At 33.6% G+C, this 27827-nt stretch overlaps 2 protein-coding genes across 2 annotated transcripts; one reads left to right on the forward strand and one right to left on the reverse strand.

Annotated features, from left to right (window-relative positions):
* Positions 1-991: 991 nt before the first annotated feature.
* Positions 992-9388, forward strand: LOC134272642 (uncharacterized; the record flags this gene model as incomplete). The annotated part of the gene is made up of 12 exons (XM_062754851.1): positions 992-1558; positions 1785-1899; positions 2048-2085; positions 2195-2334; positions 2813-2928; positions 3049-3155; positions 3323-3584; positions 5154-5189; positions 5445-5477; positions 6419-6528; positions 6732-6825; positions 7127-9388. Coding segments are annotated over 12 exons (1845 nt in total), but the record flags the coding sequence as incomplete, so codon positions are not given.
* Positions 9389-10119: 731 nt separating this feature from the next.
* LOC134272641 (choline/ethanolamine kinase-like) lies at positions 10120-16549 on the reverse strand. Its single transcript, XM_062754850.1, has 9 exons — positions 16254-16549; positions 15449-15671; positions 15041-15174; positions 14000-14110; positions 13439-13497; positions 12705-12789; positions 12460-12568; positions 10658-10843; positions 10120-10450 (listed from the first exon to the last, which is right to left on the reverse strand). Exons 1-9 carry the CDS (start codon positions 16505-16507, stop codon positions 10379-10381), a joined length of 1233 nt encoding a protein of 410 aa, XP_062610834.1. The 5' UTR covers positions 16508-16549; the 3' UTR covers positions 10120-10378.
* Between the last annotated feature and the right edge of the window lie 11278 nt (positions 16550-27827).

The raw sequence follows: 27827 nt of genomic DNA on the forward strand, positions 1-27827 counted from the left end.
TTTCTCTTGACTTGTGTGTAAAATATTTTCTTTCAATCAGTTTTTTTTAATGAGAAAAGGGTACTTCACCTTGGGAAAATGTTTTCTTAATTTATAGTGCATAAAGTTTTTAACATTAAACTATTAACAAAATTAAAGTTAGAGGCATACAGGATTAAGTGAGAAGATAGAAACAAAGTGGACAATAATTTTAAAGCAAGTTAAAAGATTGAGAAGTTAAAGGTCATGGAGTAGTAATGTAATGCTAAGAATGTAGAGACTTGTGTCCACTTTAAAGAAAGAACAATGTTATTCATTTCTTGCATTGGAAATCAGAGTTAAAATAAAGGGGCTTTTTCAAATTAAGCTTATGGTAAATTTGCGAATTTGCATTTTACTGAAGTCAGCAGCAAAAGAGAAAAATGTTATAATTTGAATCACTGGTTGCTAGTCTACTAAGTTTTATTCCATCTTCAAATTGCAAAGATATATATACTGATATATGCAAACAAAGTCTGGTATTTAAGTTTTTAAAAGAAAAATGATAAGACTAACCCATGTATTCTGTTCCAATATATTTTTGTGTTTTGATTAAGTAATTGTCAATCCTCTAAATGAATTATCCTTTCCTTGCACAAAATCCTACAACAGTGTAATCTTCACATCTGACCAATGTCTTGGGAAGCCTCCCTTCCTATCACCCTTTAAAGCTTGCATTTGTCACCAATGAAAGTAAATATTTGGTCACATTTCAAATATGTAATAATGATAAAGAATGATAAAGAAGGCTTTATGCCTTTATATTTCAGGTTTTTTGAAAAGTATTGCATATTCTTTTGTTTATCTAAATAATAATATTTTTTCTTTCACAGAATTTTAAACTCAATGAGATTTAAAATATTTTCTGTCTTTATTATCAAAAATACTTTTAATTTATATGTTTCCACAATCACATCTTTCTAAAAAAATGTTTACAGAGTTCTAAATGTAGGACCTTATATGAAATGTTCTTATTGTAATTTTAGAACCCCAACCAGGGCAACAAGTGGTAACAAAAGATGGTAAGACTGCTGTGGTATCTTCAGCCCAGGCGGGCCAGGAAGTGGTAACTGGTGATGGTAAAGTGGTAGTTCTACCACCAGGGAGTCAACTGGTAACAGAGACACAGAGTGGCCAACAGCAAATAATCACTCCTGATGGCACAGTGGTGGTGGCTGCCAGTGGGCAAAAAGTGGCTGTCCAGCCCACACAGCCCACAAAACCACCGGTTAAAACCACTGCTGATGGTAAGGTGATAGTTATAGACTCTGATGGTCAGGAAGTGGTACAACAGCCTGGTATACCTGTGGTGATGCAGGACGGACGAACCGTGATGGTGGACCCCAAGACAGGTAGACAGGTGGTCAAGCAGACAGTGGTAGTGGTCAATCAAAACAATCAGATGATTAACGAGGACGGTAATCTAGTCAACGAGAAAGGTCAGCTGATCAACCCTGAAGGTCAAGTGGTGGACGCTTATGGACGGGTTCTGACTGAAGAGGAACTGGCTCAAGCTAATGCTGTTGCTGGGGAAACCAAGGTATGGGAAATAAAAAGTAGAAGCTCGGGAAAATTTTACTTTTCATGTTTTAACTTTTCTTTGCGATTACTCACTTGCCTTTCCACTGCTACATTTATGGGTCAGGGAATTCATTCAACTGAAGAGTATTAATTTTAACTGGAATAAGTGCAGTTTCTCTCTCTCTGCTCCAATCTTTGTGTATATACATGTATGTGCTGTATATTTTGTGATTTCTTTCTACTAGGTGATAATAAAGACTGTGACAAATACAGAATACATCAAAACCACAGAGTTTGTAGAAGTGGAAAAATCAGCCGGGCCAGATTCTGTGTCAGGGGCAAATCTTCCTGAGGGACCAGGTATTGCTTGATAAAATTCAGAACAGTTAAAAAAGTGAATGCGCAACCCGTAACTGATAGATTTCAATTACATGCTCTGAATTTGTAAAATTGTCTACAAGCTTCATAACAAGCATGTACATGCCTGTATTTTTATTCTTATCAATAGTTGTTGCTGGCACTGAGGCATTGAAAACAGATGAAAACGTAAGTCATTTTCTTCTCTTACATTATAATCACATTTTGGTCACTACTCTCTTTCATTGGAAGGCTTTATGATTGACTTTGTTATGTACATTTTATTTTGAATTCTCAGGAATATGAGGAGGGTACAGCTATAATGGTTGGAGGAGCCCCCGTACTTGAACACGAGGGTCCAATAGCTCCTAACTCCTCCCCCACCCAGTCTGGGATGCAGGATCAGATGAAACTCCACCAGGAGGAGGCTTATAGGAGGTAGGGACTGGATCTTAGTCAAGTTACAGGGGGTAGGAGGTGTGGCAAGAGTGTTAAAGATGTCAATGAAAAGTGGATACATGCATACCTTTAGGGAGAGGGCTAAAATAGGCTGCGCCTGCTGCCCAATCCTATTCATGATAACATCAGTGAATAAAATATTGTTTAAATTAAATACCTACATGATGACTTAGGCCAAAAATGATTGATGACTAAGCTCTGAAAACTGATGAAAAATTTATGTGAATTAGATATTCCTTTATAATTATGTAAGTAATATGGCCAGCTTCAAAAATTCCATCAAAGGGCACAGTTTAAGATACATGTATTATATTATATCAGTCTTTTATATTTAGCAACATAATTTTATGATTTAGTAGTCAGTAGTATGTACTATATGTATTTTAAAAAATTAAGAAATAATTCAGATACTGGTATTGTAATTAAAAGATTTTGACGATGAACTCAATTTGTTTAGGTTACAAGAACTGGAAAAACAAATGGTTGGTGGAGAGAAAAAAGACGATAAAGCAACCAAAGAAAGGAGACGGAAACGGAAATTGTTTGCTGATGAAAGAAAGCAGAGGCTCGCAGGTATTTCCCCAGACTCTTATAGACTAGTTTTTGTATATCTACTGGATGATAAATTAGCTAATAATAGGCAGTAATTTTAAGGAAATGAAGTATTATCATGATCTGATTGTGTGATTTCAGAGGCCATTGCCAATATGGACGACGATTTCATCCTGCTCCAAATTTACGATGAAACTCAGGATGAAGTCAGAGACAAAGATTTGGAAGTCAGGAAAATAGAAGCCAAGGTAGACCTGTAATTAAATGAGTCAAAAATTAAAATTCATATGTCACCTACAAAGTAGTTAAATGCAAATTACTTTCATCAGCATTTATCTTTATGTCAGCTATCATCCTCTTTGGAGTGAGAGATTGGAAAGTAAAGGTATTCTCAAGATTTTTTTGTTGATTTCAGAATGACAGTTTACAGAGAGAGATCATTGATATCCAGTCGGAGTTCCAGTTTGAGAGAATAGATTACCTGGACACCATCAGAAAACAAGAGAAGGACTTGGCCCTCCTGCAGGCCCTGCTAGATAAGATCCACCCCTGCCTGAGGCGGGACTGTAATTACTACAACCTTGACAAGGTCAGGCGGGAGTGTAAGTGGGACGAGGACGAAGGAAAGTGGATCCTCCCCCGCATGTCCATCAACAACACGGCCCTGTCTGTGGCAGGTAGGTGGTGCCTTCTGATCCGTGGTTATGTTTGATTGAATCCTGTTACTGTAGGTCTAATTTGGCAACACAGTGTGTATTAAGAGGAGAAAAAATAGCACTTTTTGTTTTTGATTTTTTTCGAATGTCATACGTGTTTTTTTTTAGTGTTTTTTCATTTGTCCCACATGTCACATGTAACACATATGTACTTGAGCATTTTTCCATAGGTATACTGTTTGTATAATCCAAGAGACCTATACTTTAAATTAGAAGATGTGTACCTCATTGACATTGTTTTTGAATATTTGCTGCTGATATCATTGTTTAAAACTAAATTGTACCATAAAGTTTTGTACACTTTCCTTCAGTTTTGGTGAATGTACGAAGATTACATTATTAGGGCTTTTTTATGATCTTGTTCAACCCTTGTATATATATTCTTCCTATAGTTATCATACATTACTACCAAGTTTATTTTCATTAGAAAAAGCAAGACTTTTAACTAGATAAATAATTCGTTCTGAAACTTGACTTTCAGTATGAACATTAATAAATCAATTAATACATGTATACAGAAATTATAAATCTCCAATCATGTCAGATCAAGGACATATGGATGAAAAGTCCTATCTACAGTATATTTACCTCTAAAAATCATATTTCAAACACATTTGTCTTCATCTTTTAACAAATCTTAAGGTGTGCAAGGCCGTAACTAGGCTCAAATTTTTAGTGAGGCAAGGGTGCTGGGCATTCCTAGTCTCAGACGGGGCAAGGGTAGTACGTGTATCTCATGACCAGTGATTGTTTCCCAGGGGAGGGAGGTCCTGAAACTTGGGTATTAGAAAATAAGATATTTAACGATTTAGAAAATAAAAGATTTTACGTTTTTGAATTGTCGCCCGCATGGCGCAGTGGTTATAGCGTATGCTCAAAAGTCGCAGACTAAGGAATTGATCCTTACATCACGGGTTCGTATCCCACGGCGGGATGTAGAGACAGGTTCTTCGGATGAGACCGTAAAAACCGAGGTCCTATGTCACAGTAAGTGATGGCACAAAAAGATCTCTCACTGTTCAATCATCTTCACTGATCCTGAAAGCCCAGTACAGATTTAAAACTTGCAGCCCTCCATCGGCAAGTGTTTCAATATGAATGAAAAATTCTTAGAAGGGGTGTTAAATAAACGAATAATTTGCAAAATAAACATTTTGAATTAAGTTTTACATGCGATGTAAATGAAAATGAGGCACCTGGTTTGATGAACGATTTACAGAAATGGAAATAAAAGTTGAAAATATTAATTTAGCACGAAGACACACATAAGTAAAATGTAAAACTTTTTCACTTTTCAAAAAACTCTAAAAATTTAGTGAGGCATTTGCCTCACTTGCCTCAATGGTAGTTACAGCCTTGGTGTGTTAACATTTTTGAGATCTTGTCTTTTTTCTTTTCACAGTGTTTTTTTAATATTAATTTTGTACACTGTTATAATAATTAAAGCAACAAAAGTCAGAACTGAGTAATAATAAATTTCTTGTGGTGAAAACGACTAATCTTCTATTTTAACATTATCTATTGTAACAGAAAATGGAGTCAGTTCTGCACCAAGAGTAAATCATGGTAATTTAAGTTATGCTTTTGGAAATTTGGAAAATGGCGGGTGTCGGCATGCATTAAAAACATTGTATATATAAATGTTTCTGTGTCTTAACAAAGCTCCTATATTATTTCCTCTTAATCAGCTTGTTATAATGATATTGCTAGAACTAACTCAACATCTTTTTTCCTCTGATCTTTTTTTTGCTATCGATCTGTCCATCTAACTGTCAGCTTCCCAATTATTCCGCTAACTGTGCCATTTTTGATTTTTGATAGATACTGAAATGAGAACAGGATATGAATCAGATGGTATTTACACGGCTGTTTTTGGATTTTTTCCTCAACTTTCTCTTGCATTACAAAAGCCATTATATACATTCTCTTACAAACTTTTATATACAAGTTGTAGTATATGGTGTATATCTAAAGAAATCTATCTCTTTTTGTATCAGTATCATCTTATTTTAACTTTTGTCAGCACGAGCAAGCATGATTTCCCATATAATTTGCACATACCCCCTTTTTGTGTATTTTAGAGAGCACTTGTGGTGTATATGGTGATTTGCACGTTTAAAAAATTTACCTCATGAGAAAATTGATCTGGAGTTTTATGAAATGCAGAATTAGTATAATTGAAGTATCAGTCACAGCATTCAGTGTTTTATTCATCTACCACAAACTGGCATTCATATCTTAATTACGTATAGTATCTAACTAGATTTGTATGACATTCCACAACAATGCTTGCATGGCCTGAAAATGTGTGGAGCACTTTATACTGTTTAAGAAGCACAAATATAAGAGTGATCTGTCATCATTTCTTGTATATATAATTTTATTTTAAATTTCTAAAATTTAACTAATACTTCCATATTTTATATGTAATGCTCAGTAGAATTAACTTATTTCTTGATCCTTTTCCTTTACTTAGCTTAGAATACATGAATTTAATAAATCATTCATCAATGTAATAAATTGGTCATTTTGCCCATATTGAGATATATTGATAACCTGGTACTGTATTGATTTTTAATATTCTGCATCTCTTGCAATTATTTTAAAAGGCTTGAGACATTTTCAAAAGGGAAAAGCATTCATTCCAAATGTATTGCTTCTAATCAGTAATGGTCTTATAAATGATAATATATATCTGCACTAAAACTATTCAGTAATCTAAGGAGAATTTGAAAAGTTTAAGTGTGTGAAGACAAAAACCTTGAGTTATTCTGACACATACATGACTTTTTCAGAGGGTGTGATGCCGGGGGGACGTCCGATGGAGGGGAGAAGTAGACCCCGACTGTCTAACGGAGACATCCAGCCCAGTATGTATGACAACGAGGAGGACCGCTTTAAAGAGGTGACTGATATAGTACCTTAGGGTTTATCAAATACCCATACATTCTACAAAGCTTGTTAATCAATTTTCACTCAGATTTACTACCTATAATGTTCAGTTGATATCTAATAACTATTTTGTCATTTGATCACCCCTTTACACTCATTGTCTTTTGTCTCATTTCATTAAGTTGTTTCAAAATAATTTCAAATGTTTGTTTTTAGAAAATCATGAGGAGGGAGGACAACTCCAATAAATATTTCCAGGGAAAACGAGCCAGCCAGCTTCTACAGTCCAACGAACCAATCAACAGATTCAGTATGTCGCCTCTCCTTTATAGCATTTCTGGATTTTATTTCTTGAATATTATTACCATTTTATAAGAAATCGTATTCAAGATATATTGATGGGGTAGGAATGTTAGTAGTCACATGGCTGCAATGGCAATAGATAACATCAGTCCATATCCTATTAAAGGAAAAATGTTAATATTATGCATTAAATGAGGCATGCTATAAAATTTTAAATTCTTTATAGCAATTTAAAGATTAAATTGTTAAAGGTATTTCAGAAACACATTGACATCTGTTTTAAAGTAAGTACATAATATCTCCTTCAGATATCAATGAAGTAAAGGATGCCTACAGCTTGAAGAGTCCGCGAGGATCCATGACCAATGGTCACATGACAGAGGACCCAATGAGCTCCGGACTCCGGGCGGCTGCCGTCCACGGTCAGTTACTGCAGGAGGACGCCATGGTCCGAAAACCCACACGCTTAGATGCCCTGCCCGCCGTTAACACAAAGAAGGGCAAAAAGAAGAAAAATGGCCTCGGCCCCTTGTGATGAAGGTCCAATCTTATGTCACTCTAGAGATTAAGGGTTAAGATGCAATCTATATTTGTATTACAGACTTTTTACTTCTGTTTGACCCAATGTTTATTGCTGATAGTGGAGTTCGAGTGATTTTTTTGAAAGGAGCTGATGTAAACTTTATTTAGGTGATGTGATTTTTATTGTCAGTCATTGAAATGTTTCAAAAGAAAATGCAGGGAATAAACAGATATTTCACTGAGACACAAGTCATGTAAATATTATCAGCAGTAGTCCTCTATTTTATCTTAGTTTAAGTAAAATCAGTATTGTCATTTCTCGAGCTTGATGTAACTTTCTGATGTTCTTGCCATCTGTATCATTATTTAAAGGTATTTTTTCTTATATCTTATACAAGTGTACAGTAGCTAATGAAGTCAAAACTTCACTTCTAGGTACTGGATACCTACAGGCGATCTTGTTTTTAAGATGTGGTCACTAATGGGTATAGATCAATGGGCATGTCTAAATATTTTTACAGGGTGTCAATGCATGTACATGTATCTCATGACATTTCCAGTATCATGTGATTAGTTACCATGTAAATACACACAAATACACACAATATTTCTCCTGATAAAATTAAATGAACTACATAGAGCAGTAAGTATATTGCAAAATACATGTACTTTGCAAATTTCTATTCATTATGAATTAACTGCTGTTAAATTGTGCATGGTTATTTGCAATGTGTTCACAATTAGAATATTATGTTACTACTATCTAAAGAAATTATTCTTTGTATTTGATGAAAACTTTCAAAAATGTTATTACCCAGGTAACATCTTTTTTTTAATGCGCAGGTGGTGCATGTGATAATTATTTTCTATATTGAGTAGAAGTACACATTAAAGTTTTTGGCAATTCTTTAGTATGATGTAGACAACTCAACTGTGATAATTAAATATTCCTTTTTTGTAATCACTGATGATAAATATCAGACCTGGGAGTATAGGCCATGAAATTGTCTTTCATAAAATGTATGAAATCCGTCCAAGACATTGTCGATTGTTGATCATTTCAAATTTTATTGAATCAGTTGTATAATTTTTACTGAAACATTAGTTTATTGATGAGTCAATGATATGTACATTTGTATTGCATTTTATATTTATTTTACATTCTGTGATTTTAGATTAGGTACATATGTATTACATTGATCTTACACAATCTGTTTTATTTTAATAAGTTAATGTTTTATTTTTATTTATGATAGAAAGTTGTGTTAGTGTTTGGATACTTGGGTGCAATTTATTAACAATTAAAAGTGCTAGTTATTCATTGTCCACAAACAAATCCCATAATGCTGGCATTCCTTTTTCATGATGAAATATTAGACATACATTTGGCTATTAGAGAAAAAAAAATTAATTGAAAAGTCAGGTTTCTTTCAATGGATGTTATAAGCTTTTATGATTTTGTCTTTTTAAAGTTCATGTCCAGAGGGAATAAATTGCAAAGATTTTGTTCATTAACTAACAGGATGAGCCATTCTGTTCCAGTTAAGTGAACCTCCAAATTGGGAAAGTTCTTTGAGCTTTTACATATATAACAAGTTTTTGAATTCCGTCTCATTCCTTTAAATATTAAAAGGAAAAAACATACATTCTGTATTTTCTGAAAATCTTTCCCAAAAATATGCCCTAATATGACTTAATTTTTCTTACCTCCAAGTTTCATTTTAATTAATTTATGTTTAATTAATATATATTTGTGGTGTGTCAGATGTTGTGTTCTTTCAGTTTATACTAATACTATCCGTCCAAGCTGAATGTTGATTTATTTTATGACTTTGAAAAAAGAAATTAATGTTTTGTGATTATCTTACAAGTTAAAACTTGTTGACAAATCCATTTTTCTTCTGTAATGGTGGCACAATATACGTATCTGTTGACATTAGACATTCCAATCATCACATAATGTTGTCTTTTCATGAACACAGTATTTATAGATGTAGAAAATGACCTTGTTGTTCAAGTTTGTCAATAAAATATTTCTGTTTTTCAAAGGAATGTGATTTATTTATAAATACAAAAAAAAATATAATTTATCAAGGATAATGCAAAGGGGGGCATATGAAGAACACAGTTTTTCATAAGACGATGAACACCAAACATTGTCCTTGACCTATGGCCTCTTGGTCCTGCATGTGATGTCTTTCTCTGTGCTGCATGCACTCTATAGCAAGTATGAGGAAAGAAAAATGTTTAGTTTGACGGTATTCTCCAAATGTTTAACTAGATTTGAGTTCCAAGGGTAAAATGGTACATATATTTTACATATAATCATATGTCCATGCACTGTTGAGGATTGTGGTCCTTAACTCCCATATCAACAGTAGATATTTCTTGGTCACTAACCAACTCTGTAGCAAGTTGTAATCCAAATTGTTTCAGTTTTCAGCTTAGAACATATGTGCAAATTGGATAAGATATCTGACAGTTGGTCATGATTTTAGAGGTTTTTATTTTTGGTATTTCTCAAATTATTTCCCTTGTAAATGGTTACATAGATCTTGTTTTCTAAAAAGTTGTAGATCCAAGGATGCCACGTGAATATTTTTATGAATATTGGCCACAGGGCTGATGAAACAAGGAACAGTTTGAAAGATATTTATGCACACTACACAAAGGACCATAGTACAAGCTCTCTTCAATTTCTTCTCAGACAAAATTGTACTCTCCAAAATTGCCTCAATGCACTTCAAAATTAATCCTATGAAAAAAACTAACAAGTCTCGAGTTGATTTTTATTATAAAACATAATGCATGTATACAATATTCTGTCCATAATTTTCTCCACTGATATATGTAAATATTGGACAGTGGATTTCCATACAATTAAAAAACAGTAAAATGTTTTAAAAACAAAAATTTAAAAAGAAAGACAACTGTAGTTGGAAGGACTGTAACTCTCGTAGATGGCGCTGAACTGAGCCCAGTCTATGGCACTGGAGTTGTATCCATCTTTGGTTTCCATGGATTCAATGCTCAATCAATCAGATGAGGCCTTCCTTTGCATTGGATTCTTTCTTTGCAAAGTACCCCTCAAACCTTGTGATTGCATACTCCTAAAAATATCAAAATAATGTAAGGTCATAAGGTTTTAATTTATTCCTTTCCAAACAATTATTTAATGTACATTATCTTTCAGTACATCTGTAATTGACTGGTGATTTTTCTATGTCTCAAAATGAATTATAAGAAAAAATATCAATACATTGCCATAAAATCATATTTTACTGGCCATAAAAATTTGCTTTTAGACTCCTACTTACCAAGTATCCAAACTCAATGTCTGAAATTTCTAACTGAACAATGGACCACAAAGCCCAAAAGAAATGTGATGTCATGGCAAAGATATTGGCTTCTTTGTACATTTGTTTTAATGTCTCCTCATTTATCTCCACTGGAACGGGCAGGATCTTATTTTGCTCCACGAGATATTTACGGAAAAACTCATACTGTAACAAATAAAACTAGAACTGTCCAAACGGGACAAAATACCCCCCGCTGGGTTTTTTCAGAAGTAACTTTTTCCATAATAAAGATATGTATCACACATGAATTATGAAATTTTTCTTTCAGTGACCTTGTAATTCCCCAAATGACCTTGAGTCAAGGTCATGACATACCCTTGGGTCATGGGCAATCTTTGTGTGAAATGAGAACAGAGCTGCCAACATTCGGAAATGACAAATAGTAAGGCGGGGTCTAGGGATCACCTAGGCCCCCTTCCGCTGAAGATGTTATGTAAATAAACAAGCAATCTGAGGCATGTTTCCATTTTGTTTACTTTAAAACATTTGACATGTGTTCGGCCTTTAAAACTAAACGAAGATACAAGCAAGCATTGTCAGAATGAATTATAAATATATTATAATAGTAGAAACTATAGACTGCCAGCTATGAAAATACCGATATTATAAACTTTGAAGGAGAAAAACTGAAATCTGAAGAATATAGAGAGAAATCGTAAGGCGTATTTTAGACGCTGATTTCGTACGCCTTACGCCAAAATCGTAAGGGTTGGCAGCTCTGTGAGAACCTACCAAGTTTATCAATAAGAAAGATATGGACCGGACATGAATTATGAACTTTTTCTTCCAGTGACCTTGAACTTCCCCAAATGACCTTGGTCAAGGTCATGACACACCCTTGGGTCATGGGCAATCCTTGTGTAGAATGAGAACCTACCAAGTTTATCCATAAAAAAGATGTAGACCGGACACGAATTATGAACTTTTTCTTCCAGTGACCTTGAACTTCCCCAAATGACCTTGGGTCATGGTCATGACACACCCTTAGGTCATGGACAATCTTTGCGTGAAATGAGAACCTACCAAAATTATCCATAAGAAAGATATGGACCAGACACGAATTATGAACTTTTTCTTCCAGTGACCTTGAGCTTCCTCAAGTGACCTTCGGTCAAGGTCACGACACACCCTTGGGTCATGGGCAATCTTTGCATGAAATGAGAACCTACCAAGTTTATCTATAAGAAAGATATGGACCGGACACGAATTATGAACTTTTTCTTCCAGTGACCTTGAACTTCCCCAAATGACCTTGGGTCAAGGTCATGACACACCCTTAGGTCATGGGCAATCTTTGTGTGGAGTAGTGGATTCTAATGTCCCTCCGTAAGAAAGATATGGACCGGACACGTTTGCACAGACAGACGGACGGACAGACAGCTAGACAGACAGACGGACAAGGTGATTCCTATATACCCCCCCAAACTTCGTTTGCGGGGGGTATAAATACAGACAATAATTACAGTGAAACTTGTACTGTACTGTGACAAATAAAAATGCTAGATTACGTATTTGAAATCCTATGTTTATATACTGCAAATGTGGAATCAATTCAGTACATAAATGGAAAATTTTTAATGGTGTATATTTCTAGGCGTGAGTCTCAACACATAAAGTTAATGTTTCAATATAATATGTATACTGTTGTGTTACAAAATCCTTTCACTTTACAGAATGAAAAAAAAAACAAACAAGATGACAGCTGTCATTTTGCTCCCTGAATGGTCAATAAAATGATAAACTAAGTCTATGGCACTGACCTGTCTATGTGTAGGGGGATAATCCTCGGGATGATAGGAGAAATATGGATACTCGTCACATGAATAATCACACGACCACTCACAAAAATGATTGCCAAAATCAAATCCTCTGTAAAACAAAAAAAAAAAAAACAAAACATAAAAATCTTACACATGTATTAAAATAAATTTTTAACAACAGTTATAATCTTCTTCAAATGAGGGTGATGTTACTTTTGAGAAGTTGGGAATATTTGTTTTCTTGCCTGTAATTATAGCTGCCATATTCCCAATCAATTACTGTTAGTCTCTTCTCTTCGTCTGGTTCATCTTCTATTAACAATATGTTACCTACAAAAACACAAACAACTCTATGTTAGATAAGCAGATGTTCACAATTTTTGTTAATAAATAGAGTTGCATGTAAGAATAACACAAGAGTTTTTTTTTCAGAGTGCATAATACATATTGCTATACAATATACAATATTCCCTCTGGAAATATTAAACATTTGCTAATGTAATTTCATACAATCATTCCCTATGATGTTGGTACATTCTTAATTGCCTTAGTTTACATCCAAAATAAATCCTTTTTTCATAAATAATTTAATGTTCAATCTGCGCTTCCACATTCCCCATATTAAAAAGGTGTGTTCTTAACAATGACTTCCTTTGAATCTGACCTAATATAACATGTGTAAATCTTTATTGTTCAGAGACATATCCTAAATTAATACAAGTTACATCATTAATGATTAGATTATGAAGGGTCCCCATTCCAAATGTGATGCAACACTTTCAAAAACATGCCTCCAAAACATTTGTTAATTTCCATACGCATGCATACAATTTTACTTTCTGTAATTTCAAATGTCAAATGTACAAGCAGCATCATAATAGACAACTGGATGGAGTAAATATACTTTGGACTTTGAAATATGCACTACTTGTCAATTGAGGACATTATATAAATAATAAACAAAACATTCCGTACTCACCTTCTTGTAAATCATTGTGTGAGAATACCACTGGAGAGTGACAGTTTCCCATTATAGATCTGAAAGTACAATTACATATAATACGTACTACATGTATGATAGGTACAAAGTACAATATCTACATAGGATCAAGGAGGCAATTATATAACTTAACATGTGTAATACTAAATGCATTGCTAATGCTTACTGATATTTTTTCATGAAAAAGGGTTATATTTGAATAGTAGAATGGCTGGGAGTGGGAGAAAATGTACATGTATCAAAAGTTTTCTAAATATTCATATCTACCAGTTTTACATTTCTCTTAAAAATTTTCAATTGCTATTTGGGACATTCAGTTGCTTAAATGTGTCAGTGTTCCAGTGAGAACATCAAATTTCTTAATACATGTAAAAAACTACAGGCCCTTAAAGCTTCTGGCTAGAGTTTCTTAAACAAGCTGTTTAAGTTTGAATACTAACTCTGTGCTGACTGGCCCACATTTTATTCTAACTCTACAGAAAAAAAAATTCTGCATGCTGAGAATAAATAACAGTAATAAATGGTAGAGGTTACACTTACAATAACTCTAAAAGTTCCTTCCTGAGTTGAAATGATTGCAACTTCCCAACCAAAGGGCAAGGATTTTTTGTGGCAGCACTCTCTAAAATTTTTTCAGCCTCTGACAACCACCTATAGGTAAAATAAAATGTGTATTGATCAGAGGATACTTTACAAATCATTTTTCTACAATGTATAATCATAAACACATCAAAAGAAAAATGAAATGAATTTCCTTATATGGCACAAAATAAATGTAAGCCAATAAATCTTCACCCCATTTGGACATGTATGATTTTATATAAACATTCACTGAATATTTTTTCGTTTATTTCTTATGAAGACCATTGCCATTAATCAGTGCATAAATGACACTAAGCAAGCCACGTGCATAGATTTCTTGAACAATGGCTGTTCCATCAGTTATGCATACAACATTTTCATCCACAATACAATATTTAACATATTATTTAATTTACTTAAATGTGTAATTATAAACAATAAGATGTCTTTCTTTGTTTGTTAGTACAGGGATTAATGTCGCAGATATATTGCAGAAAAATTGTATTTTTTCTGCAACATTAATTCCCATACTAACAACCAAAGAAGGCATTTTATTACTTAAATAATATTACAAGTATTTAGTAGTAAACACAACAAACATGCATATATTGTACATAACATTCTAAATAATAATAGAGAATCCCTGATGAGTTAATTAGTTTAATTCCAGTGATGAAGCCTGGCTCCAAGAAGAAGCATCTACTACATGTATAAATGATGATGTATCAATAGAACTACACACTCTATAGGATTGCAATCTTACTCTCAAAAATAGCCAAGGACAGGACACCCAACTCAGCAGTGACCCATCTCTGTGAAGAAGTCTGGCCCCAGGACTTGCCTAGAACTAGCCACAGCAATGTCCACTGGCCAAAGGGGGTAACAGAAATCTCCAAACAAAATGTCATGCTCTTAATGGTCAAGCCTACATATACAGGTACAAATGTTTTACAGCATACAACATATATAGAAATACATTGCATAGTGACATATACTTACTCATTCATCTGCTTGCGTAGGAAATTTGGTTGCTTAGTTAGCGGCATTTCCAGGGTATGAAAGTATGCAAGTTTTTTAGCAATGTGTTGTGAAAGCTTTGTATCGTGTAATTCCTTACGCTTCAGTGATCTAGACTGCAAAATAAAAAAAGTTTTAAAATGATTACTTGACTTGTATTTAATAACATTCATACATCTGTTAATGGATTTAAAGGCACAATGCTAAGTAGTGTTTCTTGAATGTGGCTAACTACTATGAATATGCTGCCTTATTATTATAAGTTCCTTTTACCATAAACAGAGACAAACAGTTTGAGTCTTTCGATCAGGTTCATGTCATTATAAAAAGAAGAAAATTGTTACTATCAAAACAATTTAAAAGAAGTTTGAAAATCTTGCATATAATTACAGGAATGTATTCCTCTATCCGTCCCTCTGGGTACATCCCATACAGCTTTGGTCCTTTCTTCTTTTCAGAAAACAAAGCAAAAATGACAGAGTTCCTGAGCATGTAATCATTTCTTTGAGCGATTTCACCGTATATTCTCATTAGCACTTGACGGGGCTCACTGTCCTTAGTTTCTGTTCCATCTGGCAAGCAACACAGATATAGTCTATTTGTAAGTCCCCCACTGTTAATGAAAATAACCATCATGTAAGTAAAAATGAGCCCCAAGCATCTATTTTAAAATAATAATAAAAAAAAAATTTCTTGTAAATCACCTCAATAGGTAGCAAAAAAAAAAAAAAAAAAATACCGTTAGTTGAACCCTCAATCATCTTATCTCTCTTGTCTTTAGAAACATATTTTTATCAATCAGTAAATATAGGAAATTTTGTTCTAGGCTTTTCATTTTTGTTACAAGTGCCTGTGAACTATCAAGAAGGAAGTTTAATTCTTTTAAAATTTTATAATTCATCTGATTTACATATTTTTATGTTTACAACCATAAATGCAATAACCCCTGACAAAGTAACAAAATGATTTTTAAAAAATAAATCTAAAATTTTTAAATGCCCTCATTGTTAAATTTTGTAAACATTCTTACTCATATTTGTTTACAACCATATGCAATAACCCGTGACAAGGTGACGTAAAGCCCCATTTGTGTACACCGAACACAGGCCACGTTGCATGTTATCATCATTATTACATTAACCAAGTCTTCTAAAAAGAATTAACAAAATTTTAATCTTTTGTTTTTAGGATATACCTTATAGGTTTTATATCTATCTCTCCTTTGGATATTCGAGCCCAGGCGCCACCAATCGATTTTCTACACCACCTAAATGCCTTTTCATTCACATCTTCCATTCGATTTTCACCCATTTTCCACCGGAGTCCTACATAGATAAATAGAGAGTTCAAAGTGTGGACAAAGTGGGAAAACGTGGACCAAAGATATCGTTTCATGACTGTCCTTAACTTGGAGTCAATACGATAACAACTTTTCATATCTAACGACATGGTTATGCCTCTAACGTTCTACTACTTGTGTTTACTATTTATGACATACTGATCTCATCACGTGATAACTGGCGTGATTTGGTTCGTCGGTGTTTATCTACGCAATCAGAGTAAAATCCCGGACGCGGCAGCTTCGAGCATTTCGTCATGATAAAAGGACCAACATATACACCATGAACACAAACAAGTTGTCGTCTAAATATCAGTTTCGTTGCCTCCCGTGGCCAAAAGGGCAAGCTCATTTTTCGAGGTGTCGGGTTGAATCGCACCTAAAAGTTTTTTCGCCCCAGTGCTATTTGAAACACATGCACTAAAAATATTAATATTGATTCTTGTATTTTCCAGAATGTTCTTATAATTTTGTTTACCGAAAGGCTGACCCCCCCCCCCCATAAACGGACCCAACATTCCTCCTTCAAAATAAAATGAAATTTGAAGAAGTCTTAGTTCCTTTGGGATGGGGGTGGGGGTGGGGACACAATTTACGTTCCCTAAGTTTATGTTGTGTACATTGTACCTTAAAATTACAAATTTTATAATTCCCGTAGGAGGGTAAATCATTTTGTTGACCTAAAAAGATCAGCAATGCATTTTTGCCCGTCATCTTTACTTGTAGAATTCTAAATAATACAGTGCGCCCCGCCCCCCCCCCCCCCCCCCATCTCTAAATTATTATTTAGCAACTAACGGCATGCAGCCTAGCCTAGCTGAGTTTTTCTTTCAGACATTTAAATATTTACATGCAACGCACATCATTGGATGTGCAGATGTAACATATGATGAAAAGGGCCTTATTTTGCTCATATAAACAGATAAATGCTCATATTACATCTCAGTCAACATATCATGCTGTACATATAGATAGGTGAGGTGGGATTGTTCTTGAAGTGCCATGGAAAACAAATACTATATATATACTGGAACACAAGACTTACCTGTTTTTGTTATTTTCATTTCGTTCAGTTTAATTATTTTCTAAAGCTGACAGTACACAACAAGATACGTATATTTGATTTTAATGTTTAGACAGGCACCATTGCCAAAATATAAACAGACGCATATTTGAAGCAAAACTGGAAATTTTCGGTTCTGACCGCCCTGAAGACTATTTATATATTTGCGTTTTTAAACGGCATTCATTGGTCACCCCAATTCAAAGCATGTGCACATGCACCTTATCAAAAAAGATCCCATTTATTGAGATAAATTCAAAATAAAAGATTTCAAGGGGTCATACGGCAATGCTGAAAAAAGGGTGTTCTTGAACTTATGGCTTATGGTGAGGGTTGAAGTTTCTCAATTGCAAGTAAACTTTTAGGGTCAAGTTCAAAAGCTCTAAATTGTTCGTATCCAAGGGAAGTTCTTTGAAATATGAAAGCCCTACAGTGCACATACTGTTCAAAAGTAATGACCAAAGTTAAAGTTTATAAAAAGTGGGTCAAACTCTAAGGCGAAGGTCAAAATTGTTGGTATATCCAATGGAAGATTTACTACAAGGAATACATCTATGAAATATGAAAGCCATGGCTCTTAATGTTTAAGAAATAAAGTCCGAGGAGTTTTATAGTTTTGGAGTTTTATAGATATGACTTTTTTTGAGAATTCTTTCTTTCTTTTATTTATTTATTTATTTATTTATTTATTTATTTATTTATTTATTTATTTATTTATTTATTTTTTTGAAAAATGATAATATTTTTCAATTTAATGAATAATTCTCTTGGGTAAAGTACTGTAAATTATTGTAAAAAAAAATTTCTTCTATAAAAAATACTCATTTCCCATGCCTATTTGTACCGGTCCCATCATTGTTATAAATTTTGCCTGGTCCCTTATTGGCATCGGAAGAAAATTGAGAAGGAAGGAGATAATAGAAGACAAAAAGATTCGAACCTGAAAAAAACTTGAAAACAACAACAAAAGGGAAACATTTCCCAAACTCGAAAATCCTACATGTATTTCTATTGAACTTTTTTCAGTACCAAAACTTTTTTTTCAAGCGCTAGCTAACACTTAACTTTTTCTTATTACACTGCACCTGTTGAAAGTGGGGGGAGGGGGGGGGGGTAACGCAAGTTCCAATATTCAATGCCTACATAATGTTTATCTTTGCAAAAAAAGTGGGGAGGGGCTATAACCCCCCACCCAATTCCAACGCCTGTGAAGGGTAATTTTTTGTAATAGTGGGCCAAACATTCTTCAGTAAAATGTGTTGGTGCCCCAAAAAAGGTTTTGTCACAAGGAATACACCTGTGAAATATGAAAGCCATAGCCCCGCCCACTCAAAAGTTATGAGCAAGGTTAAAGTTTTTGCGGACAAACAGTAAAGCAGCCCTAGCTAACCTGTGGGACGACATTTATGTGCAATAAGGCTAAAGCACAGGCACTTGTTTCGGAAATAATTTTTTAACCCATAGTATAACATATTATTATACTATGGGTTAAAAATTATTTCCGAAACAAGTGCCTGTGGGCTAAAGGCACACAATGTCGTCAGCAACACTTTATGTACCTTTTTCAGCCGGACGACAATAAGTGCAGTGAGGATAAGTACATATTGTCGTCGATGACAAACGACATACCCTCACCCCCACCCCCTTCCAACCGCGGGAAAAAATCCCGAATAAGCGCATTAAAATAACATTCTTATTGGCATACTAAATCAACGTGATTTTTAAGGCCCCTGTTAAGGATAAAGGTGATTTTTACTTTTCCAGAAAGCTCCCAACAAATCAGGAAAACAAATTTATCCTATTATATTAATTCATCATATAAATATACCGGTATACATGCAAATGTAACATAAATTAACAACACTTCTAGTGGTGTTTTTTCATAAATAAATTAAAATCGTTAACTTAATTGAGTTCAAATCAAACAATAAATGTAACGGCTTAAAATTATTTTATTGTATTGGGAAGGGGCTTATCAGGCATTGCAATCACTGGTACTTTTTTCTCTTCATTTAAGGGCAAGGATTAACGCCTTACTCATGTGTATGACTAATTCAAAATTTTTATTACTACATGTAATTTTATTCTGGATTTCTTGAAATAACTGCACTAAGAAATAAACAGAAATCCTCCTATGCATTCAGACATATTCGATTTTTCTGCATGCTAAAAATAGCCCATTAATTCATAAAAATGAGTAGGATTCTACTTACTTTAATGAATGAATTCAATGTAATTTCAAAGTACGTCATGGATCCATATATACACACAGTATTATGAAGATAAACCTAAGAAATGCATACCCACTACCGTATTTGTGTGCACTTGTATATGGTCATGAATGAAGATCTCAGCTTATTACCTTTGATGACGTGATGTTTTCAAAATAAGGATGCTGACGTAAATATTACTAGTATATACTCACTCGTGTGCATAGTTATATGCATATATGCATCTAGATTCTTTTTATGATTTAACAATCACATAAGTAAAAAGACCGTTACACTTTTACACTTTAACTTACACAAAAGTCAAATATCTAAATAAACAAGCAAGTTCAAAGAATTGTGTTCCCCCGCTTTCGGTGTTTTAGTGGATGGGATGCCATTATTTATGGCATATTGTGTCAAATCATATGGGATACGCCCTATCATATGTGATGCAAAAGTAATCATCAAAATCAAAATTTTTTAAAAATTAGGGCAAACATGAGGGTCAAGGGATCAAAAATTAAAGCATGCTCGAAAACAAATATGAAAGCTCAATCTCTTCTCTATCAGAAGTTATAAGGAAAACTAATATTCTTGTTGAGTAGGTCAAACTTCATGGTCAAGGTCACGTGGGGAAAAAATAATAGTATATTTTGAAAGGTCTTGGCAGAGAAAATACACTTGTGAATAGGAAAACCCTATATCTCTTCTCATTCAAAAGTTCAGACCAAGGTAATGTTTTTGAAAAAAAAAGTAAGTCAAACTTAAAGGTCAAGGTCATGGGGTAAAAAATAATAGTGTGCTTCCAAAAATCTTGTCACAGGTTATATACATGTATAATATGTAATCTATCAAAAGTTATGGCCAATTAAAAAAAAAATAATTGAAAAGTAGGTCAACCTTCATGGTCAAGGTTACAGGGTAAAAAATCATGGCGTATTTAGAAAGGTCTTGTCACAAGTAATAAACATGTATAATATGAAAGCCCTATCTCTTCTCATTCAAATCTTATGACCAAGGTTAAAGTTTTTGTGACAGAGGAACAGACTGACAGACAGACGAATGAGAGTTTAATGCCTCCTCGCTATCGCGAAAGCGGGGACAAAAATAAGTTCAGGGACGGGGGGATGAATATAACTCCATTGTGAGGAAACTTGTGCATCGAAAAACTAATTTTATTGGAAATACTTATTCTCTGGAAGTTTGATTCTGTTATATTCGGATTCTATATATATATTAGTCGTTATACGATAAATGGACCAATTCGGGATATAAAACAAAACAAAAAATCATTTAGAACAAAAATGAACATTATAATTCTCTAAAGGACATGCCAGTGAGCTTGAAAAAAGAATTAATTTTCTACAAATCTGGTATCTTTAACTTTTTAAAACAATTTCAATATCCATTGAATTTAAGGTTATGTTACAGAAGTTAACGGTCGATCAAGTCGTATTTTTGGAAATAAACTTATAAAGCTGAATTTGAACATTTTTTTTTTTGTTTCTGGTGCTCAGTATAGAGCGCCATTTAAAGTATGATTTATGAAGTCTTGCACGAATCCGAAATTACATGTAAATTAAAATTTACATTGTTAATTGCTTCGATGGAATGAAATACCGCATACCTACGTCAGTTCAAAGTATATAGTGTACATTTAGTATATAACATGTAATACTTTGAAATAACCTACAGAAAAAATTCTACTTGCCTATATTTTTTTCTCATTGAAATACCGGTATTCACATCAGCATGGAAAATGATGCATTGTTTTTACTGATTAGATAGACATATTTAAAAGACTGCGGAAATTGTAAATAGGATGTGTTTATTTGGAAAATGACCCCATGTACGGACATCCAGTTTTTCCTGTCTTCTTGACGTCATTCTACGTAGTATGCAGAATTATCGCAGTTTTATACATATTAAATACTGCTCGAATGTTATTTACTCCTTCACTAAACTGATCTACACAATAGAATTCATGGTCGTCGAAAATTATTGGCTGTGCCCTCCCCCCCCCCCAACGAAATTGCTTCCTACGGGTCTGGAATGACTATGCTATCTTCAAAATAATGTTTCCAGTCTAGCCATTTTAGCCAGTTGGCGGGGAGGAGTCAAACAAACGATTTTAAAAAGATTTTTCAAAGATGGCTTTATCAGTATTCAAAGATTGTCCATACTCAGTATTTTTTTGCTATGATAAGAAAAGAAGTCATAAACAAAATTCTCTCACTATATCTGACTACTCATGAAATCTGAAACTTAATTCTTCAATATGATGATTTTTAATTTACACTGTGAAGGTTGTCATCATGGATAAGGTGGAAATAATATAGAGTGACCGATCATTAAAAAATACAAACAATAAAAATCTGTGTATAGGGCAGAAAAAATGGACCGCCGAAAATTCCTGAGATGAAATCATCAATATATGTTAAAATCCGATCCTTTGATCCGCTCACACGAGATTGCTACACAATGTTAGCCAACTTTTGTGATCTGATCGAAGGATCTGATTTTAATCAGATTGCGAAATAATTTGCCTAAGAGGAGTACGATATATTTACTACGTGGACCTCAGGGTCCTCGCAAATAATAAGGACCTTAGATCATTTATTTTAAAAGGTCCTAAATATAGGGAACCACGATCCTTCAACTGGCGTCGGAATTTCATAAATATTATAGATTATGTTGAAGATTACACCAGACGATGGGCCAGATATGAAAAAGAAGTTGACACTTTGTCAGAATGGATTAAATGTATAAGTTCCATGTTAAAACCACGTATTAAAAGATTGAGGAGCAATATGAAAACTATCTGTCCTTTTGTATTCAATAATCCAGAAGTAAAAAAAGAATTAGATAAAGTACATGATCAGTACGGTCCTTACTGACAAAGCAGGTAACAAATTTGTCTTCGTTTGTAAGGCTCATTAAATAAATTGTATTTTAGAAGAACTTGGATTCAATTCTACAAGTGGTAATCCAACTTATACTCATAGTTCCCTTTGTACGGAAGAAATTCTTCAAAATCATATGTCAGTTTTAGATATTTTTAATATCCCGAAGAACCAAGATGAATTTGAACTACCGTATATATATATTGGATTCCGAGGCTTAATAAGAATCCTTGCAAACAAAGATATCGATATATTGCGGGTTTCAGTAAATGTTCAACCAAGCCTCTTTTCTTACTCCTCGCATAGATATTGACAATAGTGAAGGGAAAACTTCAAGAGTACTATGCAACAATATATTCAAGAATTGGTGTGAATCAGATGGATACTCAAAAATTCCTAAGAACTTTTGGACAATTTGAAATAAGAAGATTTTACCAAAATCAACAGCTTAAAAACTTTCTCCAGAATAATTAAAGTCCAGACTCTTTGATATCATTGACAGTTGCTTTTTCAATAAAAATGGAATTCGTAATTTTCCTTATCTGGTCATTGGTAATTTGCAAAATTATTTTTTCCAAACACATTGTGATTGCACACACAAGTACTCTAAGTTGACATCAAAAAGATGCTTGAGTTTCTGACTAACAATATCTATGTGGATTTTGGAGACCAGGTCTTCCAACAATCTACTGGAATTAACATGGGTACCAATTGCGCGCCGTTAATTATTAGCAGACCTATTGTTGTATTCACATGAAGCAGAATCTGTGGCCTTCAACTCAACATTTAGATATATCGACGACGTATTTCAATTCATAATGGTCATTTCCATTCCTTTGTCTATACGATATATCCTGGTGAGCTTGAGATAAAAAAGATACCACAGAATCTGACACATCTGTTTCATACTTGGATATTTTACTTTAAAAAGACGTTAATGGTAATCTAACAACCAAGCTCTACGATAAACTTGATGACTTTAACTTTTCTATCGTCAACTTCCCTTACTTATGCAGCCATATGCCGTCAACACCTGCATACATCGACGGAGTTTATATATCTCAGTTGATTCGATACGCGAGAGCATGCTCTACGTATGAACATTTTCTAAAACGAGGTAATTATAGACAAACAAGTTGATGAAACAAGAATATCAGAAGTCTCGTTATAGTCATCATTTCGTATAAGTTCTAGGGTCGATACAATGACCTTGTCAGCAATACAATTTATCATTGAGTCAAATGCTGACTGACGTTTTTCATACTAATTGTTAGTCCATTATTTATTTTTACACTGAATTGACGACAGATTTTCCCGTTATTTCCCCGATCATGACAAGGAGCACAGGACGGATGTGACCGATCGGCAGGGCATGCTCACTCCTCCATGGCACCTGATCCCAACTCTGATAATTTGGGGTCCGTGTTTGCTCTTATCCTACTTTGTATTGTTTTATGGACGTTGATATTGAATACTGTTCGTTATCTGAATATCCTTCATTAATAATTCTGATTCATTGTGATATATATTGGCGTTCACATACATGTATCCTGTGTAGAAGAGCATGTATCCTGTGTAGAAGAGAAAATAATTTTTGCAACGTATGTTCACAAACCTACAATTTGAAAAATACCGGTAATACCAATTTACGGTAGGTAATTTCACTCTTAGTAACTACCTATATAGGTCATTTCACTCTACTTGGTCATTTCACTCTACTAGGTGCACTCTACTTGGTTATTTCACTCTACTTGGTCATTTCACTCTACTTGGTCATTTCACTCTACTAGGTGCACTCTACTTGGTCATTTCACTCTACTACCTAGGTCATTTCACTCTACTACCTAGGTCATTGCACTCTACTGTCATTCCACTCTATATCTCCGGTATCCCATTTCATCACCATTTAAATACCTGTGCCACAGAAACCATAACTAGATCAGGGTCACTGTATCGTCTTTCCTATTCTCTCCATTGTTCTCCAACACAATATAAACCCCCATTCTTGAGGGGGGGGGGGGACGTCCGCACTTTCTACTCCCAATGTTAGAAAGGAAAATGAGGACATAATCCGTTAATGAACTTTAAAATAATTTGATGTGCATGGAAAAAATGGTAAAGCAACATTTATAAATACAATGAGTTACGTATATGTTTATAATATATCAACACTCTTATAGTAGTTGTGCTTATAAATTTACTACTGCGTATTCGCCATTAGTGATGACAATGAATTAGAAGCACAATTTTACTTCAATTAATGAATGAGTCATTAACAAATAAAGAAAACGTAAATGAAATTGATAATTTTAAAAGTAGTTCATAAAGTACCTGTGGGATTTTATTCACAATATTTCTTACTGCTATAATCCTGTAATTAATTGTCTGAAAAAGTTTAAGATGTATTATTCGAAATGATCAGTCAGCAATGGTAGAAATTCAATTCCTAGTGCATGTAGTGCTCCCCAAGGAATTCAACTTGTTACTTTTAAAAAGAATTCTATCACTGCGTTCCCATTTAAGGGAGCATCGACACAAATATTTTCATTCCATTTTTATGTTTACAAATACTTAAAGCTGACACGAACTCTTTAAAAGGCATCATTTTTAATCTTTGTACGACTTACTACATTCCTGTACGCCCTTGTCGGCCATATTTCTTCGATTCCGCCATATTTATTTGACAATTTTTGGCCACATATTGATACACCTTTTATATAAAGCCTGGTACATTTGTTTCACTTGAGTGATTTTCTAGCCTGGTTGTCGACATGTACACATCTCCGATAGCATAGTTGTCATAAATCCATAAACTGACCAAGTACATGTTTTAAAAGTAAAAATCCAACAAAATATTATTTTTGAATACATTTGCTGCAAAATAGAAAAAAAACAACACGGATAACATTCATGTACAGCAAAAACCGTTTGGATTTCTCTGGGTCTTCTCTCCATGATTTTGAACCATTATTTGTGAGTATTTTAATTCAAAGAAACGAATACACATTTTTAAAAAATGGAGAGAAGACCCAGAGACCACGAAAAATGAACTTTTCCCCAAAAAAATCCAAATGTGTGAATGTGGTGCTTCTTTGTCCTTATAAAATCACCTGTATATGTGTAGAGGTGATAGCTCAGTAAGTTGGGCTACCTGATCAATGCACAAAATAAAATTAGTTTTTGGTTCGAGCCTTGCATGGGGCGTTATTTTTTTTTTCATGCAAACAACCATTTATTTTGTCAGTTTCGTTTTATGTACTTATGTATTAAAATTTTGAATTAGATATATTTTGGTTGTTTGGTTCCCAGGCGAAACCAATTCAATCTTTTATACTATAATGTACATGTACACGTATCATGCATCTACGTATTAAATATTTTAGGTGTTTATTTTTTGTGAAACATTACTATGTTATAGTACCACCTAGGAAAAAACGGACATAAATGTTACAATCTCACAAATCTTTCAAACTAAATGAAAAAAAAACCCTATGGACGTGTTTGTAAAATCTGACCAGCTATGTTCAGCCGATCAAATCATGGACATTTAAACCATAAGTGTTTTGTACAAATGATTACTGCAAATTACACACCAAATACGCCCATCTTCTTTATACTTCATATTAAACATCTTCTTTCGGTGACCAGGGTATTTTTCCTGTGCATGACAATGCAGTTGCACATAAACTTAGAGAAATAAATAAGATTTTGAAGAAAATATAGTGAACAGAACTTTTCCATCCATCATATTAGATAGATCTTAGACATTGTGAGATCTTTTTATTCTCAAAACACATGAAAACAATCAAAGGAGGATTGTACAATGTCAGATAGGTCATGGGAAATGATATTCGTCAGTGTCTTTGGGCATCTCTAAAGATGAGTACGTATGCTGAGGTAAAAGGTAACAGGGAATGCCTTAAAGGATTGAAACTACATACGTATTAAGAATACTTGTATGTATAATGTTATTTTTCATATTTTTAGATGACATATTGTATGATTTATTGAACGAATCTAGTACATGTTCTTCTATTCAATCCGCACAGTATGGTCAGATTTATTTTCTTTATAAATCACAATGAAATAAATATTTAATGGTCCTTTTCCCATGTTTCACCTACATAAAGAATCAGTATATAAATGCATGGCTGATAAATTTATATACAGAGATTAATTACAAAGTGTACTCAAACACTATTTATATAATTTTTCTTTATGTAATTTTAGAGTTCAATAAACTTTGTGTCACCAATCACACACATACTACGCATTTCTTTCTATTTTTTGTCTGATTTACCGCATTCACCGATTTATCAATAATTTTATTAACGTTTTGTGGTGCTGCATTTTTATAATAAAAAGGTCTTGGTGGTGATATAATAAAATCTAGACAGTCTGATTGATACTGTTAATAAAAACTTTTGTGGTGGGTCATTTTATGTCCAGTAAAAATATAATGAAAATAAATCCAGAATAAGAAAGACATTACACTTAAAAACTGAGAGGAACTAGAAATAAATGGAACATTTGGTAAGTAACTGAAATTTTAATTTGGTGATTGTTTGATTTATTAATTAAAATCTATATATTATCACAAGAATAAATATTATTGAAAAATATTTCAAGACTACTTATAACTTCAACTCAATTAAGAGTTTCTTTTTCGTCTTAATTTACATGAACATGACCCTTAGCTTACAGCTAAAATAAATTTCGAATTCGAGTATTTATGTTAGAAATTAACTGAAATGAAAGGCTTAGAATCAAAAGAGTTTTTAAAAACAAGTATTCTACATTGGTATATCTAAGCATGAATGTTGTCCGTTAACACAGGAGTAAAAAAAAAAGTAAAGAAATCTGAATATGATACAATTTAAATGGATTTGTAAATATTTTACAAATCTATTCCTGATTTTTTTTTCAAATTATGATATGAAAATGTCAAACATTACTGTATTACTTGGGTGATAAAAGAATTAGAGGGAGTGTATGATCAGTTTACTTTCCAAGGATGAAATTCTTGACAATCACATTTCAGTATTTAATACATTAACCTCCCAGTCAACCAAGGAGGGTTCGGTCTATACCCTACCTATACTGGATTCCTAAACTTCATAAAATCCATTACATTGTATTTACTTTACAGGGATCAGCAAATGCCAAAACCCATCTTTACGCCTTGTAAAAATATTATCTTCTTTAAAGAATTAAATTTAGACGTACTGTGCTACAGCATATCTAATAAATGGTG

This window comes from Saccostrea cucullata, unplaced genomic scaffold, assembly GCF_032062105.1.
Source record: "Saccostrea cucullata isolate Sc308-1 unplaced genomic scaffold, CSIRO_AGI_Scuc_v1 ctg11153, whole genome shotgun sequence".
NCBI classification, from domain to species: Eukaryota; Metazoa; Mollusca; class Bivalvia; order Ostreida; family Ostreidae; genus Saccostrea; species Saccostrea cuccullata.

Coding starts and splice junctions, on each gene's coding strand:
- LOC134272641 (XM_062754850.1), bottom strand. CDS start 16,507: ATGTCGTTAGATATGAAAAGTTGTTATCGTATTGACTCCAAGTTAAGG. Junction 15,672..16,253: donor ATAGATATAAAACCTATAAG/GTATATCCTAAA, acceptor TTTCATTAACAG/TGGGGGACTTACAAATAGAC. Junction 13,498..13,999: donor AAGGAACTTTTAGAGTTATT/GTAAGTGTAACC, acceptor TTGTACTTTCAG/ATCTATAATGGGAAACTGTC.